A 20,867-nucleotide genomic window follows, 5' to 3' on the forward strand; every position below is an offset into this window, starting at 1 on the left:
AATACCATTACTATCATAATCAGCTTTATCATCAACATCATTATCATTATACATATTCAGGTCATACACATTCAAATTATCCCCTAAAATATTATTTCCCCTTTCTAAAGTTACCAGATCCCTTTCACCAATATTTTCATTCTCACAGCATGCATTCTCTCTTTCTTTCACACACGTCTCTGAACTACTACAAATTACATCATCTGACAAAGTGTTGTTCTTTTCTGCCCAAGTGTAAAACTCTGTTAAATTAAATGAATCACAATTACTTTTATCTACTGTATGTTCTTGTGTACTGAAAATTTTATCTTTACCAATATCATCATTATTTTCCTCTTGAAATTTTTTCAATAAGTAACAACTAATGACCTCATGTGATAGCTTAGGTTTGGAACTGTCATGTTTGGGTTTATGATAGTCACATCCATTGGTCCTTTCATCATGCTCACCTTCTGCCTCAACCTTACGGACCATCAAGGAGGCGTCTACTCGTTTTTTATTTCCTGAATTACAACTTGTTCCTGCTTGAACTGTTGATTATGGTTCTGCCAATGTCTCTGATCAACATTTCTGTTCCCATTCCTATGCCAAACATTACCTGATTGTTGGTAGTTTCTATGGTACTGATCTCTTTCAAAATTTCTGTGATTTTGATTTTGATCCCTAAAGTGTTCTCTATTTTGGTGATTATTTCCGTGAAAATGTTGTTCTTGTTTTGGATAAAAATTATGGTCCTTCTTTTGAAAATTGTTATATCCCCGTGAATTTTGACTGACACCATGATAATTGTTTTGTTCCCTCTTTTGAAAATTGTCATTTCCCCAATTTTGACCATTACCTTCCTGAGTAAACCCACTGTGTGTTCTTGTTGTTACCCTATCCAACTTTTCAATATGATTGAGAAACTGCTCTACATTACTACCAGGACAATGAACTAAACTCAACTGCATTGCTGATGGCAATCTTCTCTTTAAGGTATCAATTTTGGTCAAGTCATCCAAAGGTTTTGTTAAATGAATAAGTTTTTGAAGTTCACTTTTGCAAAATTGTTTCATGCTCCCATCTGATTCTCTATAGTTTCTCCCATTCAAAAATTCACTTTTGATTCTAGTTTGTTTAAGATCATCCCAAAAATTTTCCAGAAATTTTGATTCAAATTCTGAAAAGGTCATCCCCACAGTTACAATCTGGTTTGCCCAAGTCAAAGCTTCCCCTTCCAAGAATTTTTTCACAAATTTAATTTTCATATCATCTGGTGATTGAGGTAAAAAACAATCCTTACAATACTGTATAAAATCAATGGGATGTAAGGGTCCATCTACCGAAAAGTGCTTTACTGGAATATTAGATACAAGATTGCATATGTTGACATCGTGATTTTTGCTTTGAAATTCAATGTCAAAACTTTCAATTTTTTCGCTAAGTTCTTTGACAGATTTTTTGTTTTCTAAATCATTGCACTCTACTTTTCTTTTTAAAAAGTAACCAAACGATTGTCTGTCTCTTGTTGTACATTTTTAACCAAAACTTTTGTATTCTCATCCAACTTTTTAATTTCCCCTTTTAGCTCATTAAAATCAATTAAATTTCTTTCCCTATCTGCCAGTAACTCATTTTTTACAGTATTAATTTCATCACTCAATTTAGCATCAATTTCATTTACTTTTGCTTCACAGATTCAATTTTTTCCTCAACACTGCCAACTCTGTTCGAAAGATCACCCACTTGGGTATTGACTGCTTGGATTAGCAACAAAATGTTATCAATTTTTTCATCCCAGTAAGTCTTATTGTTGTCAACTGATTGTTTAATTTCTTTTGTGAAATTTACAAGAAAACTTTTTAAATCAAATTGATCGGTTCTTTCTGTTTCATTTGACCTGTCCTGATTTTTGAATTCTATTAAATTACTACTTTCTACTTTAGGCACAATACTCTCGAAAATCTCGTAAGTCATTGTGAAGAAAAAAAATTTATACACAACAATACAAAACAAGATAAAAAGATTGTTTTTAACAAAATACGAGAGTTTTGTGAGTTATCTGGAACACTCTTCTACTATTGCAAATCCACATTTTCCATCCATGTGTTGTTGACCAAAATTCTTGAAGTATTTTCTTCTGTCGAAAATTATATTTTTTGCCGAAACATTTCTTCTCCAAAACTTTTACTTCCCGATGAACACAAATACTGTAACACACATTCTGAAAAAACTGGTATTAACACACAAAAATTTTCTTCCTCGTAGCACTGTTGAAGATCGCGTGAACACAATATCCCGGCTACAGTCCCCAGTTGAAATATGCTATCCCGGCTGAGACACAAAGTTGAAATATGGTATCCCGGCTGAGACACAAACTTGAAATATGCTCACTATTTTTTATTTACTTAAATTTGGCATATTTCGTGACAGTACCTTTTCCATTAGATGTATACAAGGCGATATTGGTCTTGGCTTCAGTTGTCTAATGGAAGTATGATTCCACAATACATCTTTGTTGGCTGCAGAAATGACCTGGTTCAATGTGTTTGCCACATTTTTGGTGCTTCAAATACCATTTTTTGAATGTAGTTTCTTCTTACGGTTTATATATTAAAAAAAATAACATAATTCAAAATTATTTATGACGGCGACCTGCACATTCTTCTTCCGTCAACACACACCAACAGTTAACTGCCGACTGAGTACAGTCAAAGACGACTCCAGCGTCAAAGATATTTTACACAACACACAAGCTTCCACTTGTAATCAGTCTCTTTGCTATTCTTCGATACATTTACTAATAGTAATCAATATGCTTTCACTCTCAAAAATATAAGTAAATTAACATATAATAAGGCAAATTATAATAAAAATTCTGACAAAAAATATAAGAAAAAAATTACAATTTGGTATCGACAAATCCGGTAGAAAATACCACATCTCCCAGATCCATTACAACTACTTCTGTTCTTGGGTGTTCTGGTGAAGAGAAAGGCAGATGACACATTTGGACACAGTGTGTACCGCAAACCTATGCACACTGACTTATACCTACAAGCCAGCAGTTGCCACTATACGGCACAGAAGAATGGAGTGCTCAAAACACTGGTCCACAAAGCACAAATTCGGTGAGTTCCTGATAGTCTGGCCACAGAAATAGAACACTTACAATCAGTGTTCAGCAGGAATGGGTACTCCTCTAGAGATATCCAGAAGGCACTTCAACCTGCTAACCAGCCAAAGGATCAAGAAGAAGAACCAGAAGAGGCAAAGAAGATGGTATACCTGCCATATGCCGGACCTATCTCTGCCAAGATCAGCAGGATTCTCCAGAAATATGACATCAAGAGCATATTTTGCCCACCCACCAAAATTGGAGCTATGCTAGGGAATGTAAAAGATGACCTGGGGCAACGCAAGCCAGGTATTTACAACATACCATGCCAGTACATTGGCCAGACCACCAGAACTGTGAACATCAGGTGTAAAGAACACCAGAGAAATACCAGACTCAGGCAGGCAACTAAATCAGCCATAGCAGAGCATTGTCTGGAACTTGGTCATTCAATGGATTACAATGACACCAAGATTGTGACACAGACCTCAAGATTTTGGGACAGTGTCATTAAAGAAGCCATTGAGATTAAGGTCACAGACAATCTAATCAACCGTGACTCAGGATACCAAATCAGCACTGCCTGGAATCCAGCGCTTGAGCTTGTGAAAACTCAACGCAGGACACTCCAGGATTCTACAAGAAATAGAAGTGGAGACCAAGAGAACAGCCATGAGACAAGGTGTCTGACATTGGAGACCAGATCTGACACACCCCAGATCATGAACTCGACTTCAGAAGACGGCCAGGCTAGGCGCGGACGGCGGAGGGAACACCAGCGACCAGAGAGGGACAATGTAGCTGTGTCTGGCGTTCGCAGACCTCAGACGGAACACACGACGCGGCACGGACCGATTAGGGATTGCCCAGCACGAAACAGAAGTGGAAATCATAGTAACAATCAGGAGATAGAGTACGCAACATTTCAGACCGGGTCTGACACACCTCAGATGATAACCACATCTGTTGAGGACGGCCAGATCGGGCGTCGACGGCAGGCGGAACATCTGCGAGTGGAGGGGTCTGTTGAAGCCAAGTCTGGCGGGCGCGGACTACAGATGGAACACTTGACCCAGCGCAGACCGATTAGGGAACGCCCAGCTCCTCCCAGGCATAAATACTGGACTCGATCGACCCAAGGACCAGTCTCAGGTAGCACCTGAAGAAGACAGTGAGGCATGCTGTTGAAATATCGTGCGACAATGACGCGAACATCCGGCTGGATTCCCTAATATCCAAGATGTCAACAGATCGCCAGGAAAGCTTGAAGAATTACAGGTTGCATATTGTTCTGCCAAAAGAAGCAACAGGTAACAACTGACAATTGTCTAATAAAATTTGGCTTCTCACTGTTCTATTTTGCTGGTTACACAACTGATCAGTGGCTCTACTTCCAAAAAGTGCCACCAGTGGCAACGACACTTCCTTAACTGTTAAGGAAGTGCTACCAAATGTGGACATTCATGGTTGCTGACATTCTCTTTGTTGGTTGCCAGTTGACAACATTATCTACATATACAGTGATGCATTATAATTTATATGACTTTATTGTTGACATTTATAACATGTCACTTCATATCCATTCAAGTTCTACTTTTCTCTTGACCACATATTGGATTCTATTTCTGTCAGAATGATTGCAAATGTCACTCCTCTCTACAAAGTGTCTGGAAAAAATTGTTCACCCTTTCCTCAAAATCTCACTTGGTAGTCACACAGAAGCAATCAGTTGTGTGCTGCTCAGCATCTTGGATCACTATGTGAACCACTTCTGCAATCCCTGTTAAGCCAAATGTTTTCTTGTTCACTTTGTGAATATGACTGCCAATTCTTTGTATCCTTCCCCATGCTTAGTTGAGATTAAGTAGTTCTTAGTGGTTTCTGTTGAGTGGTGGCACTCATGGAATACAGCTTTCTAATATGGGAAAGTTTCCACACAGCTTCTCATGAAACTTCATTAACACATGTGCATCACATGCCAGTTTTAGCCATGCTATACTCAGTATTTGGTCCTTGAGCTACTTACCCAATGTATGGTACTTGTGGCCCTCAATTTGTGCAGAAAAACTTCTTCCCCAGGTTTCCTTATAAATTAGGAAGATAATAAACTCTCTCAAGAATAAAAGCTCACATGGAATTGATGGCATTTCCAGCAGGATAATAAAAGTTTGTTCGCAAGAAATAAGTGGGATTCTTAGCCACATATGTAATAGCTCTCTGAAGCAGGATATTTTCCCAAATAGACTGAAGTATGCCATCGTTAAACTACTACATAAAAAAGGGGATACGTCTGATGTCAACAACTACCACCCGATCTCTCTTCTGACTGCCTTATCCAAAATTTTTGAAAAAGTAATGTATTGTAGAGTAGCTTCACTTCTTTGTAAAAATAAAGTTTTAACAAAATGTCAGTTTGATTTCCAGAAGGGTTTTTCAACGGAAAATGCTATATATACTTTCACTAATGAAATATTAAATGCTCTGAGTAAACGGAAGTCACCTGTTGGGAATTTTTGTGATCTATCAAAGGCTTTTGATCGTGTAAATCATGGAATACTTCTAGATAAGCTCAAGTACTGTGGTATGAATGGGACAGTGCTCAAATGGTTTAAATCATACCTAACTGGAAGAGTGCAGAAAGTTGAAGTAAGCAGTTCACAAAATATGCACAAAACTGGTGATTTCTCAAACTGGGGAACAATCAAGAAGGGGTGCCACAAGGTTCAGTCTTGGGTCCTCTGCTGTTCTTAATATATATTAATGACTTGCCATTCTATATTCACGGAGATGCAAACCTGGTACTTTTTGCCGATGATAGAAGTATAGATATCACACCCAACAGACAAGAATTAACTGATGAAATTGTAAATGATGTTTTTCAGAAAATCATTAAGTCATTCTCTGCAAATGGGCTCTCATTAAACTTTGACAGAATACAGTATCTACAGTTCCACACAGTAAATGGAATGACACCATTAATAAATATAGATTTCGATCAGAAATCAGTAGCTAAGGTAGACTATTCAAAATTTCTAGGTGTGTGCATTGATGAGAGGATGAACTGGAAAAAACACACTGAGGATCTGCTGAAACATTTGAGTTCAGCTACTTATGCTATTAGGGTCATTGCAAATTTTGGCAATATACATCTGAGTAAATTAGCTTACCATGCCCATTTTCATTCTCTGCTTTCATATGGCATCGTATTCTGGGGTAATTCATCATTGAGTAAAAGAGTGTTCATTGCACAAAAGCGTGTAATCAGAATAACTGCAGGAGCTCATCCACGATCATCCTGCAGACACTTATTTAAAGAGCTAGAGATCTTTGCTGTAGCCTCACAATGTATATATTCACTTATGAAATTTGTTATTAACAATCCAAACAAATTCAAAAGCAATAGCGGTGTACATGGCTACAACACTGGGAGAAAGACTGATCTTCACTACTCAAGGTTAAATCTAACTTTGGTTCAGAAGAGAGTAAATTATGCTGCCACAAAAGTCTTTGGTCACTTACCTAATAGCATCAAAAGTCTGGCAGAGAGCAATATAGCATTTAAAAGGAAATTAAAAGAATTTATTAATGGCAACTCTGTCTACTCATTAGATGAATTTTTGGACGTAGTTAGTGGGTAATTTCCCTAACAAAAAAAAAAAAAAAAAAAACAAAAAAAAAAAAATGTGCACCATGTAATATTTTGTGTAATGTAATATCTTGTGTAGACACCTTTTATTAACCTGACACGTTCCACATCATTACGAAGTGTCATATTCATGATCTATGGAACAAGTACTAATCTAATCTCATGGTTTTAGTAAGACAGACATTGGAATGTCTGAAAGTGAGGATGAGGGACTGTATGATGAAAGAGTTTCTGCCCTTCTGGCTATTTTTATTTTATATATTTTTATTTATTGATTTACGTTTTTTGCTTGTAGGTCATCAAGCTGATGTCTTTTACAAACGTCATACACAGGTTGAGTAGATTACTATAGATAACACTTACATTCAGTAGTGGTGCATACATTAATCTTAATATTCTAATTATATTACATGGTACAACAGAGGGCAAGTAGATTAGAATTCACTGAGTGAATAAAAACATTTATCTCCTAAGAAGGCTTTTAACTCCCTCTGGAATAGCTTTGGTTCACAGGTTTTCAGATTGTTGCAGCTTGTAGAACCATATCTGTCCATTAATATAAGTTATTTTTAATTTTGTCCTCTGCCTGAAGTAGTTACCCTTACTTCTAGTATCATAATTATCTATATCACTGCACTTATTTATAACGACAAAAACAAACAGTTTTTGACATAAGTATTTAATTGGGTAGATAAACAATCTACTAACCAGTGGTGGCAGAATATACACATATGACTGCTGTAATTGGCAAGCTTTCAGAGCCAGTGGCTCCTTCTTCAGGCAGAAAGGTTGATGGAGAAAGAAGTTTTTACTATTCAGAAAAATATGTAATAAGTTTATACAGCTACTGCTGATTTTCTCACATACAGAAGTAATGTAGTTTACCCAATGGAGATTTTTGTCCACATGAACACCAAGAAAATTTAATGTTATCTGTTTCTACTGATGTAATACCACAAATATTGTCTATTTCAGCCTCATGAGAACTAGTTGTTTTAAATATTAGTAGCTGGGATACTGATATTGGTGTTTAGACCATCGTATAGAAAATATGTGGTTTCTTCCATCACACCCTTAGTTACAGCCGAGTGTAATGTCTCTGAGTGTTTTTCATAAAATAAGAGGGAGGTGTCATCAGCATAGGTTACTAGATATGAGTTGCAGGGTTGTGTCATGTCACTGACATAACCCAAGAAGAGAACGAGACAAAGGATTGATCCCTGTGGTACATACTAGACTTCCGTATCTCTAGAAGACTAGAAATATATTACCTTACTATCTGTTTTACATGGAAGTTTAATGCACTGTTTGCAATTTGTCAAGTATGTGGTCAGTAAACATAGATGAGTCCTCAGAGTTGTAAACTTTCAATTTCTGAAAGAGCAACCTGTGGTTGACTGAGTCAAAGACTTTGGAAATCTAAGAATATGCCTGCTGTCTTCATACCTTGCTCTAGGAGGATGTTCACTTCATGGAGAAATTCAGCAACTGGAGTCGTTGTGCATCGATGTTTCCTAAGGCTATGCTGCATTTCTATTAATTTTTTTCTTTGTAAAATAAACACAGAGCTGAAAAAAGATAGCCATTTCCAAAACCTTACTAAAGGTAGGTATCAACGACATTGGGCGGTAGCTTGAAATCTCTTTTGTACTCCCCTTCTTATGCTCTGTCTTAACAATGCTTATTTTTAGACTACTAGGATAAGTACTTTCTTTAATATTACAGTTTACGAGGTACATTAGTGGCTTAACTATTTCTTTTATGAATTATTTAGCTACTACACTCGATGTACCATTCCATCCATCTGAGTACTTGTTCTTTAATGTGAGGATTGCCTTTCTTATACCATTTTTTTTAACTTCATGAAATTCAAAACTCACTGTTTGAGTGGTATGATTTGGTATCTCTAGATACATTTCTAAAGTGTATGTTGGATTTCCTGTTGATGGTATGAAATGTTTATTAAAATGGTTACATAATGCTTTGGGTTCTTTTGTAATATTACCATCCTGTATAATGCATAAGGGTTTGTTTCCACAGTTTTGGTGATTTTTTGTAACTTATTATCAGTTTCCAGGATGCCTTGCTTACATTTTTATATTGTGAGATTTCATTACTGTGGACTTGTTTTCTAATGTTTGGAAGTTCTGCTTTAAAGATTTTCATAGATGTGTTATATTTCTGTTTCAAAATGTGCAGCCTTGTTGATTTGTACAGGACATCCAGGTGATAAATATTTTGCCCGAGTTTAACAAGGCTTGCTGGAAGTCTGAGTTTGCTATTTCTTCCACTCTGACTGTGTATTAGCCCTGTCTGAATTTCTTTAATGCGACAACAGGAATCAAAGTGTCTCAGTAGGATGTTGTCTGATCCTTCCACAAGCTAGATTCCATGACACTTCTCCTCAGCTAGTTTAATTCTCAGAGAGTTGATGTTACTGTTGCTCATAACTCATTTCTTTTCAAAAGTTTTTGGTATTATTGTAGGAGCTGTTTTTCTATATTCTATCTCTTGTGCAAGGTGGTTAGAGTAATGAAAGTCTATGTTACTATTGTTAACAGTCTCTTCAGCAGTTTAGTTGACTATTACTTAATCTATCCTGGTAGAGCTACAATCTGAGCTGCTGGTATCCATGGTAACTATATTTCTCATTATTGTTTGCATCAACTGTGAAGTCTCCAAGTATAGTAAGGTCATTGGGATCAGGTTGCATAATTATTGTATTGAAGCTGTTGAGAAAACGGATTACATCTACACAAGGTGGTCTGTATATTCCTATTACTTTATGTTTTACTACATGGACATCAAGCTCTTTTAATTGAATTGCAATACCACTTATTTCTAATATCCCCTCTTCAATATGTTGCTCAATAAATATAAGTTTCTTTGACTGAGTATGTTCTCTCACAAATATTGCCACACCTCCACCCCTATGCTGCTTCCTATAATGTTGTTGTTCTTGTTGTGGTCTTCAGTCCTGAGACTGGTTTAATGCAGCTCTCCATGCTACTCTATCCTGTGCAAGTTTCTTCATCTCCCAGTACCTACTGCAACTTACATCCTTCTGAATCTGCTTGGTGTATTCATCTCTTGGTCTCCCTCTACGATTTTTACCCTCCACGCTGCCCTCCAATACTAAATTGGTGATCCCTTGATGCCTCAGAACATGTCCTACCAACCGATCCCTTCTTCTAGTCAAGTTGTGCCACAAAGTCCTCTTCTCCCCAATCCTCTTCAACACCTCCTCATTAGTTATGTGATCTACCCATCTATCTTCAGCATTCTTCTGTAGCACCACATTTCGAAAGCTTCTATTCTCTTCTTGTCTAAACTATTTATCATCCATGTTTCACTTCCATACATGGCTACACTCCATACAAATACTTCCAGAAATGACTTCCTGACACTTAAATCTATACTTGATGTTAACAAATTTCTCTTCTTCAGAAACGCTTTCCTTCCCATTGCCAGTCTACATTTTATATCCTCTCTACTTCGACCATCATCAGTTATTTTGCTCCCCAAATAGCAAAATTCCTTTGCTACTTTAAGTGTCTCATTTCCTAATCTAATTCTCTCAGTATCACCCAACTTAATTCGACTACATTCCATTATCCTCGTTTTGCTTTTGTTGATGTTCATCTTATATCCTCCTTTCAAGACACTATCCATTCCGTTCAACTGCTCTTCCAAGTCCTTTGCTGTCTCTGACAGAATTACTATGTCATCAGCGAACCTCAAAGGTTTTATTTCTTCTCCATGGATTTTAATACCTCCTCGGAATTTTTCTTTTGTTTCCTTCACTGCTTGCTCAATATACAGATTGAATAACATTGGGGAGAGGCTACAAACCTGTCTCACTCCCTTCCCAACCACTGCTTCCCTTTCATGCCCCTCAACTCTTATAACTGCCATTTGGTTTCTATACAAATTGTAAATAGCCTTTCGCTCCCTATATTTTACCCTTGCCACCTTCAGAAATTGAAAGAGAGTATTCCAGTCAACATTGTCAAAAGCTTTCTCTAAGTCTACAAATGCTAGAAATGTAGGTTTGCCTTTCCTTAATCTTTCTTCTAAGATAAGTCGTAGGGTCCGTATTGCCTCACGTGTTCCAATATTTCTACGGAATCCAAACTGATCTTCCCCTAGGTCGGCTTCTACTAGTTTTTCCATTCATCTGTAAAGAATTTGCATTAGTATTTTGCAGCTTTCCTCTAAAAAAGCATCAGGATTATAACCTAGTGCTACTGGTTCCTTCTTGTTGGTGAATCGTGCACAGAGAACTTTTATTTCATTCACTAATCTTAATTTTTCCTCCCTGTTCATGTGTAGTCCATGTGGGTGTGTTCATCTCCGTTCATTTTGCAAACATTTGCTAATTTTACTTAGCTGATTTTTTCATATAGTTTTTGTGGGACTGAATTGTGAGTTTCTATTTTTCTATTAACACAAGACCACTCTGGAAGGTAATATCATATTGGTACGTACATTTTGATAACATTGGTATGGTGTAATTGTGGCAATAACTTTCTGTAACTTCTCAGTGCTCACTTACCCTTGTTTCTATAACTGGTGCCACCAATAATCAAAATGCAGTCATCTTTGTTGAGTTCATTTGTTTCTATGGTTAAGTATTCTACCTTAGAATTGAATGTAGCCAGCCAGTCTGCGGCGCTGATATGCTGTTTCTTCTTTCCTGCAAGAGATCCAATTTGGCAACAATTTAAACTTACACTCACCACATTTCCAATCCATCACCTATTTTTTGTAAACCCTCACTGACAGATCCACAATCCTGGTTTTCATTGTTCTGTTTATTTCATATTTCTCGTGCAGTTTTTTAATTTTGTCCTGCAAGACTCTAATCATTGAAATAAACAATTGGTTTTCCTATTTGATACTGTCAAGTGCTCTACTTGTCTCACAAGTACACATTTTGTGGCTATTTATGGTCACTGCTTTTTGTTTACAGTCTACACAGTTCCACACAGTCGCATACCTATTGTCACTTCTCACTGAAGTGTCAATCTTCCCACACCAAAAATGAAACTTTTGATTCCACTGAATGCAAAGTAAGCCACTTTTAACAGTTTTTGTGCACTTGTTGCAAGATTGACACTTCATAAAATTATTTTCATGAACCTCTAAATTCAAGACATCCACAGCTTCTTAAAACCAAAAGATTTCCTCAGTCAAATTCTGATTACATCTGTGCAGTATCATTTAAGAGACATTGCAACACCTCTTGTCAGGTAACTCTTTCCCCACTGACATCATCTTGATACCGAATGCTAAGGATAGAAAGAAAAAAATTCTCTGCCAGGTTGCACATGCCAGTGGCACTCACCCATTAGTCTGCTATGACCATCACCACTGGTATGTATCAGCCATCCCACCACCTACTTACCATATCCTCCTGCATACTGATTCCACCTGCTGTTGCCAGTAATTATGGTTAACATAGGCAGTGATGCATCAGAATGGCCAGCCTAACTTTGACATGGTGATTTGTACTGCATTCACATGACATTGCTTCACAGGCTGCAGCATGTCTCAGCAGCAGCTTCCGCAGTGTTTTCCACAGTTGGGCACAGCTGACTGGGGACTCTGGTTTGACAGGACTGACTGCAGCAAATAAAGAAGACCATACATACATACATACATACATACATATATTCAGTACTGTGTACAATACAAGACAAAATTATCCATAGATGGCAGGAAGTGTGAGGGCCCAGTTCTTCAGACCTATGCCACAACAGTCAGTGGTTGCCAGTTGACACGATAGCCACAAGAGCAGCCGGCGATGATGCAGTGCAGTAACTAAAAAAATCCAATTCTTGTTCAAACTGTGTAGTTTTCTTATTAATGATGGAAATATTTTATTTAAAGAAATATTAGTGATTTACTATACATGCAAACAGTGGGATGATGAAATTTTTAGTGACATAAAAGTTGTTTGATTCTAGATTGTTATTGCCCATTTGAAAACCCTTATTCTGCTCTTTTCAATAAATATTTTACAAAAATGTTGTATTTCAAACATTATTGTATTGAAAATTTTGTCCTAAAATTCAGTACTGTAGTTTTGTAGCCCTCATTAGCCTGTTTTGTAAAATGCATAATTTAACTAAATTAATTTGTTATTTTGTTAATTATCCTAATTAGAAAGTTTCACTTCTGCATAATTTTTAGGTGAGCTTTGGAAATCTCTTTTTGCAGTGAATTGGCCTGATAGTAAATTAGTACTGATAATTTTGCCATTTTCTACTAATAAAATTATTCATTACACAAACTTTTGTCTCTATGTAGTGTGTCTTTGTCTCCTTCAGTTTTCCTGATTTTTATGTTAATATCTTCCATGTTATGATTTTGTATTTTACCATTTTGTGATTCCGATATTATGCATATCTATAAACAGGCATCACACATGGAGACTAAGGTAGTTGGAAGCTAACAAGTGATGGCGTGTTGCTACTTGCACCCCTTCTCACCAGACCATTCCTGAGCTGAAAGCAGTTTCATGAAAACATCAGCATTCACCTCATATTGACTATGGAATTCATAAGCACTCTAGCCACTGTGTACACTTTACAAAGGATAACCACATTCCCATTCTCTGTTTTGATAGCATTTTGTGCTCTGCTAATAAGACACATCCATTTTGTAAATTTCTACTTCACATTGATTACGGAATTCATAAGAACTCTAATTACAACCATTACTGGCTACTGTGTGTACTGTACAAAGGATAACCACATTCCCGTTCCCTGTTTTGATACCATTTTGTGCTCTACTAATAAGGCACATCCATTTTGTAAATGTCTACTTCCAAGTTCATATACAAACTTTTTGGTGTGGAATTATGTTATTGTTTTATTTGTATCAGGTCATGTATTTTCCATTCTGCACTAGTTGTATCAAATTTGTTATACAATATTTCCATTTATCATATTTTATGTGTATTTCAGCTACTTTGTGTTAGCTACTGAAATAATTGTATTACAGTTAATGAATTCCATCATATCAAAACTGTGTGGAAAACTAACCAGTCATATATACACTCAAGAAGATTGCAAAGTTATGCCAAAATATTTTGTGCCATGTCACCTAACCTAATCAAGACTACTATATCTTATAGCTTACTGAATATAGCTCCTTAAGAAACTCCTTAATGTGCCCATTACAACTTAACAGATTGAACATTCATTTTGCATATGAGATTTCATTAGTTCTTATGTAATTAATCATCATTTCAGGAATTTTTATGTGATTACTCACACTCTCTAACTCTATAGCTATTGTTTTTATCAGTAATGCCTCATAGCAAAGTGTCTTGGTTAATTCTTTCTTAAATTCAATGTCAGTAGATGACAATAATAAGAATGAATAACATATGGCAAATGTCACACTTATTTTGTTTATTTCCTCATCTCTATCACTTCACAGCTGTTGAAGATTTCATATGTATATTTTTCCCTGTAGCTCTTGACATTATGAAATTTAAATATGAAAATAGCAAATTTTCAGAGTTGTTCCTCATGTTCAATTTTTTCTCATTTTGTTTCAGGCAGTGCAGGCATTAATAAAAGCAGGAGTTGAAACATCATGCTTTGGGAAGGATCTTCTCACAAAGTGTCTGCACATTGCTGTGGGTGCACATGATTCTGAGGTAAACAAAGAAAACTCTTAACCTCCTATTTACATCTACATCTACAAAAATACTTCACGAGCTGCCATATGGTGCATGGCAGAGGGTACCTTGTATAGTACTAGCCATTTCCTTTCTTGTTCCACTCCCAAATAGAGCAAGGGAAAAATGACTTTCTATATGCCTCTATACAAACCCTAATTCTCTTATCTCCCACAAAGTCTCCATTTGTATCAGTAGAATAATTCTGCAGCTAACTTTACATGCTGGTTCTCAAATTTTCTCAATAGTGTTCCAGGTAGAGAACATTTTCTTCATTCCAGTGATTAGCAAGTGAGTTTATGAAGCATCTCCATAATACTTTCATGTCGATCAAACCTACTGGTAACAAATCTAGCAACCTGCCTGTGAAATGCTTTGATGTCTTCCCTTAATCCAACCTGGTGGGGATCCCAAACACTCAAGCAGAACTCAGGAATTGGTTACACCAGTGTTCTGTATACACTCTCATTTACAGATGAACCACACTTTCCTAAAATTGGCCCAATAAACTGAAGTTGACCATTTGCCTTCCCTACTGCAGTCATTACATCTTTGTTCCATTTCATAACACTTTGCAATGGTACACTCTCGAGTGGGCACGCCTATGTATAAAGTGTGACAACTATAAATAAAATAGTCTTGTACCATTCCATTGTTGTTTCAACTAACACAGTTATAAATTGTGTTGTTATATGGCCAAGCAAGCAGCAGTAATATAAAATAAACAGCGAGTTAGATGAGAAAAATTTACAAGCGGTGAAAGAGACTGGCCCATATTAGAAGCTAACAGCATGATCTCATTATGAGACCATTTTCTATGAGATACTAGTAATTCAATAAGTGGCTGACTGGTATCTGATGCAGCTGCATTGTTTAATGCTTCGAGTGGGTTGTTACTGTGGGGTAGCACCTGCCATGGCAACAGAGTAATATAATGAAAGTTTATTCCATTATTGTTTAATTAAATAGTGGTTTAGCTCATATTATTTAAATTTATTTTATCATTGTTTAATAGAACTAAAATTAAACTGTGATTTTATGCATACATAATGACCTTGGTAACATATAGACAGCCATTCTTTACATGTGTATGAAGTGTGCCATGTGTCCACTCGTGTTACGTTAAAGACGTGCCCACTCTAGGGTTAATTGATGTGTCTGTGTCAAGCAGTACATTACTATCCTGTATTCAAATATTATGGATTGTTTTGCCTACTCATATGTATTAATTTACATTTTTTTCTATATTTACAGTAAGCTGCCATTCATCTCACCCAACTAGAAAGTTTGTCTATGTCATCTTGTTTCCTCCTACAGTCACTCACTGATGACACCATCCCATACACCACAGCATCAACAGTAAACAGCCACAGACTGCTGTTCACACTGTTCATCAGATTTTTTTATGTATATAGAGAATAAGAGTGACGCTGTAGCACTTCCCTCTGGCACTCCTGATGATACCTTTATCTCAGATGAACACTTGCCATCAAAGACAACATACTGGGTTCTATTACATCAAAAGTCACCAAGCCATTCACATATCTGGTAACCTATTCCATTTATCATATTTTATGTGTATTTTGGCTACTTTGTATTAGCTACTGAACTAACAGCATTGTATTACAGTTAATGAATTCCTTCATGTCAAAGAATGTGTGGTAAACTAACTAGTCATATATACACTCAAGAAGATTGCAAAGTTATGCCAAACTATTTTGTGCCATGGCACCTAACCTAGTGAAGACTACTACATCTTATAGGTTACTGAATGTAGCTCCTCAAAAAACTCCTTAATTTGCCCATTCCAACATAACAGACTGAACATTCATTTAACATATGGGATTTCATTAAGAGTCTGCAGTGGGGCACTGTGTCAAATGCTTTGTAGAAGTTTACAAATATGGATTCTGCTGGTTTCCATTGATCCATAGCTTGCAGAATATGATGTGAGAAAAGGGCAAGTTGAGTTTCCTATGAGCGATGCTTCTTAAATCTGTGCTGATTTGTGGACAGATGCTCTATCATCTCAGGGAAATTTATTATATTTGAACAGAGAATAAGTTCTAGAATTCTGAGACAAACAAGTGTTATTTTGTGGTTCTGTTCTCTTACCTTTCTTGTACACATGTGCATTTTTCAGTAGCTGGGGGCTTTGGATTGGGTGAGAGATTCACAATGAATGCAAGCTAAGAAAGGGTCCCTTTCCATAGAGTATACTCTGTAAAATGATATCAGAAATCCATCCTGTCCTGGTGACTCATTTTTTTTATACTCTTTCAGTTGTTTCTATATGTGAGGGATATCTATTAATATTCTATTAATATCCCCCCATGAACCATGGATCTTGCCATTGTTGGGGAGGCTTGCGTGCCTCAACAATACAGATAGCCATACCGTAGGTGCAACCACAACGGAGGGGTATCTGTTGAGAGGCCAGACAAACGTGTGGTTCCAGAAGAGGGGCAGCAGCCTTTTCAGTAGTTGCAGAGGCAACAGTCTGGATGATTGACTGACCTGGCCTTGTAACACTAACTAAAATGACCTTGCTCTGCTGGTACTGCGAACAGCTGAAAGCAAGGGGAAGCTACAGCAGTAATTTTTCCCGAGGGCATGCAGCTTTACTGTGTGATTAAATGATGATGGCGTCCTCTTGGGTAAAATATTCCCCCATTCAGATCTCTGGGCGGGGACTACTCAAGGGGACATCGTTATCAGGAGAAAGAAAACTGGCATTCTACGGGTCGGAGCGTGGAATGTCAGATCCCTTAACCGGGTAGGTAGGTTAGAAAATTTAAAAAGGAGAATGGATAGGTTAAAATTAGATATAGTGGGAATTAGTGAAGTTTGGTGGCAGGAGGAACAAGACTTTTGGTCAGGTGAATACAGGGTTATAAATACAAAATCAAATAGAGGTAATGCAGGAGTAGGTTTAATAATGAATAAAAAAAATAGGAGTGCGGGTAAGCTACTACAAACAGCGTAGTGAACGCATTATTGTGGCCAAGATAGACACAAAGCCCATTCCTACCACAGTAGTACAAGTTTATATGCCAACTAGGTCTACAGATGATGAAGAAATTGATGAAATGTATGAAGAGATAAAAGAAATTTTTCAGGTAGTGAAGAGAGACGAAAATTTAATAGTCATGGGTGACTGGAATTCGACAGTAGGAAAAGGAAGAGAAGGAAATGTAGTAGGTGAATATGGATTGGGGCTAAGAAATGCAAGAGAAAGCCGCCTGGTGGAATTTTGCACAGAGCATAACTTAATAATAGCTAACACTTGGTTCAAGAATCATGAAAGAAGGTTGTATACATGGAAAAACCCTGTAGATACTATAAGGTTTGAGATAGATTATATAAAGGTGAGACAGAGATTTAGGAACCAGATTTTAAATTGTAAGACATTTCCAGGGGCAGATGTGGATTCTGACCACAATCTATTGGTTATGAACTGTAGATTAAAACTGAAGAAACTGCAAAAAGGTGGGAATTTAAGGAGATGGGGCCTGGATAAACTGAAAGAACCAGAGGTTGTACAGAGTTTCAGGGAGAGCATAAGGGAACAATTGACAGGAATGGGGGAAAGAAATACAGTAGAAGAAGAATGGGTAGCTTTGAGGAATGAAATAGTGAAGGCAGCAGAGAATCAAGTAGGTAAAAAGACGAGGGCTAGTAGAAATCCTTGGGTAACAGAAGAAATATTGAATTTAATTGATGAAAGGAGAAAATATAAAAACACAGTAAATGAAGCAGGCAAAAAGGAATAAAAACATCTCAAAAATGAGATCGACAGGAAGTGCAAAATGGCTAAGCAGGGATGGCTAGAGGACAAATGTAAGGATGTTGAGGCTTATCTCACTAGGGGTAAGATAGATACTGCCTACAGGAAAATTAAAGAGACCTTTGGAGAAAAGAGAACCACTTGTATGAATATCAAGAGCTCCGATGGAAACCCAGTTCTAAGCAAAGAAGGAAAAGCAGAAAGGTGGAAGGAGTATATACAGGATCTATACAGGGGCGATGTTCTTGAGGACAATATTATGGAAATGGAAGAGGATGTAGATGAAGATGAAATGGGAGATATGATACTGCGTGAAGAGTTTGACAGAGCATTGAAAGACCTAAGTCAAACCGAGGCCCCAGGAGTAGACAACATTCCATTAGAACTACTGACAGCCTTGGGAGAGCCACTCATGACAATAATCTACCATCTGGCGAGCAAGATGTACGAGACAAGTGAAATTCTCTCAGACTTCAAGAAGAATATAATAATTCCAATCCCAAAGAAAGCAGGTGTTGACAGATGTGAAAATTACCAAACTATCAGTTTAATAAGTTACAGCTGCAAAATACTAACGCGAATTCTTTACAGACGAATGGAAAAACTAGTAGAAGCCGACCTCACGGAAGATCAGTTTTGGGAAAGATCAGTTTGGATTGTGTAGAAATGTTGGAACACGTGAGGCAATACTGACCCTACGACTTATCTTAGAAGAAAGATTAAGGAAAGGCAAACCTACCTTTTTAGCATTTGTAGACTTAGAGAAAGCTTTTGACAATGTTGACTGGAATACTCTCTCTCAAATTCTGAAGGTGGCAGGGGTAAAATACAAGGAGTGAAAGGCTATTTACAATTTGTACAGAAACCAGATGGCAATTATAAGAGTAGAGGGGCATGAATGGGAAGCAGTGGTTGGGAAGGGAGTGAGACAGGGTTGTAGCCTCTCCCTGATGTTATTCAATCTGTATATTGAGGAAACAGTACAGGAAACAAAAGAAAAGTTCGAAGTAGGTATTAAAATCCATGCAGAAGAAATTAAAACTTTGGGGTTCACTGATGACATTGTAATTCTGTCAGAGACAGCAAAGTAATTGGAAGAGCAGTTGAACAGAATGGACAGTGTCTTGAAAGGAGGGTATAAGATGAACACCAACAAAAACAAAACAAGGATAATGGATTGTAGTCAAATTAAGTCAGGTGATGCTAAGGGAATTAGATTAGGAAATGAGGCACTTAAAGTAGTAAAGGAGAATTGCTTTTTGGGGAGCAAAATAACTGATGATGGTCGAAGTAGAGAGAATATAATATGTAGACTGGCAATCGCAAGGAAAGCGTTTCTGAAGAAGAGAAATTTGTTAACATCGAGTATAGATTTAAGTGTCAGGAAATCGTTTCTGAAAGTATTTGTATGGAGTGTAGCCATGTATGGAAGTAAAACATGGATGATAAATAGTTTAGACAAGAAGAGAATAGACGCTTTCAAAATGTGGTGCTACAGAAGAATGATGAAGATTAGATGGGTAGATCACATAACTAATGAGGAGGTATTGAATAGCATTGGGGAGAAGAGAAGTTTGTGGCACAATTTGACCAGAAGAACAGATTGGTTGGTAGGGCATGTTCTGAGGCATCAAGGGGTAAAAGTCGTAGAGGGAGATCAAGAGATGAATACACTAAGCAGATGTAGGCTGCATTAGGTACTGGGAGATGAAGAAGCTTGCACAGGATAGATTAGCATGGAGAGCTGCATCAAACCAATCTCAGGACTGAAAACCACACAACAACAACAACATCTATTAATATGTCCTCCATTTGGGAGTCTGTATTAAGATCAAACAACAGTATGTTTGTACAATCCTCCCATGTGAATGGTTTCTGAAATCCAAGATTTAAAACCATCACTTAATTTTTTATCTTGCCCTGACAACACTTAAATATTCTGTTAGAAATCTACTTATTTTCTTGTCATATCTTGCAGTGTCTGTATCCATATGAGCACTTGTTCTCTATATCCAGACCTTCTTCTCAACTACTAATTTGGATGACAGTTTGTAAGGATATAAAATGGAATGATCACATACTCGGTCATTGGAGAGGTAAGTTGCAGACGTTGCCTCATTGGTAGGATATTGTAAATATGCAGGACAGTCTATGAAGATTATTGTTTACAATACACTGATGCAGCCCATCCTAAAATACTGCTGAAGTGTGTGGGACCTGTTCAGAATACCACTAATGGGGGATATTGAATTTTGACAAAAGATGTTTTTATACCTAACACCAGAAGGCTACTGTAAAACTTTATTTTACTGCACTAGTTTTACAGTCAAATATTTGGACCATAACTTAAAGAAGCTTTTGTGGAGTTTTCTTGAACATGCTAGATAAGCTGTAGTAGCATACTGTAATCTTACCCTTCCACGAATTACCATTAAATTTCTCTGTATCTAAAAGTTTCAAAAGCTTTGAGAGGCGTAAGCTGTACAAAAGAAAAACTTGTTAATTATCTTCATTTTCTCTTATTTTCGGCTGCAGTTCTCATGTCTAGGGGTGCATTCTTGAGGCTGAAATTTCATTTTGTAGGTTCATGTTGATCTGAATAATGTATGAAGATTTGCCTGTTTTACTGTTGAATTTTATTTTT

At 37.0% G+C, this 20,867-nt stretch overlaps 1 protein-coding gene across 1 annotated transcript in view; it reads left to right on the forward strand.

Moving 5' to 3' along the window:
• The window catches only part of LOC126175117 (serine/threonine-protein phosphatase 6 regulatory ankyrin repeat subunit C-like), a 357,458-nt gene that overhangs the window by 203,164 nt on the left and 133,427 nt on the right, over positions 1-20,867 (forward strand). The window contains exon 7 of the mRNA XM_049921671.1: positions 14,314-14,415. Coding sequence (XP_049777628.1) covers positions 14,314-14,415 — 102 coding nt within the window. The remainder of the gene's footprint in view (positions 1-14,313; positions 14,416-20,867) is intronic.

Source organism: Schistocerca cancellata, chromosome 3 (genome assembly GCF_023864275.1).
Source record: "Schistocerca cancellata isolate TAMUIC-IGC-003103 chromosome 3, iqSchCanc2.1, whole genome shotgun sequence".
NCBI lineage: Eukaryota > Metazoa > Arthropoda > Insecta > Orthoptera > Acrididae > Schistocerca > Schistocerca cancellata.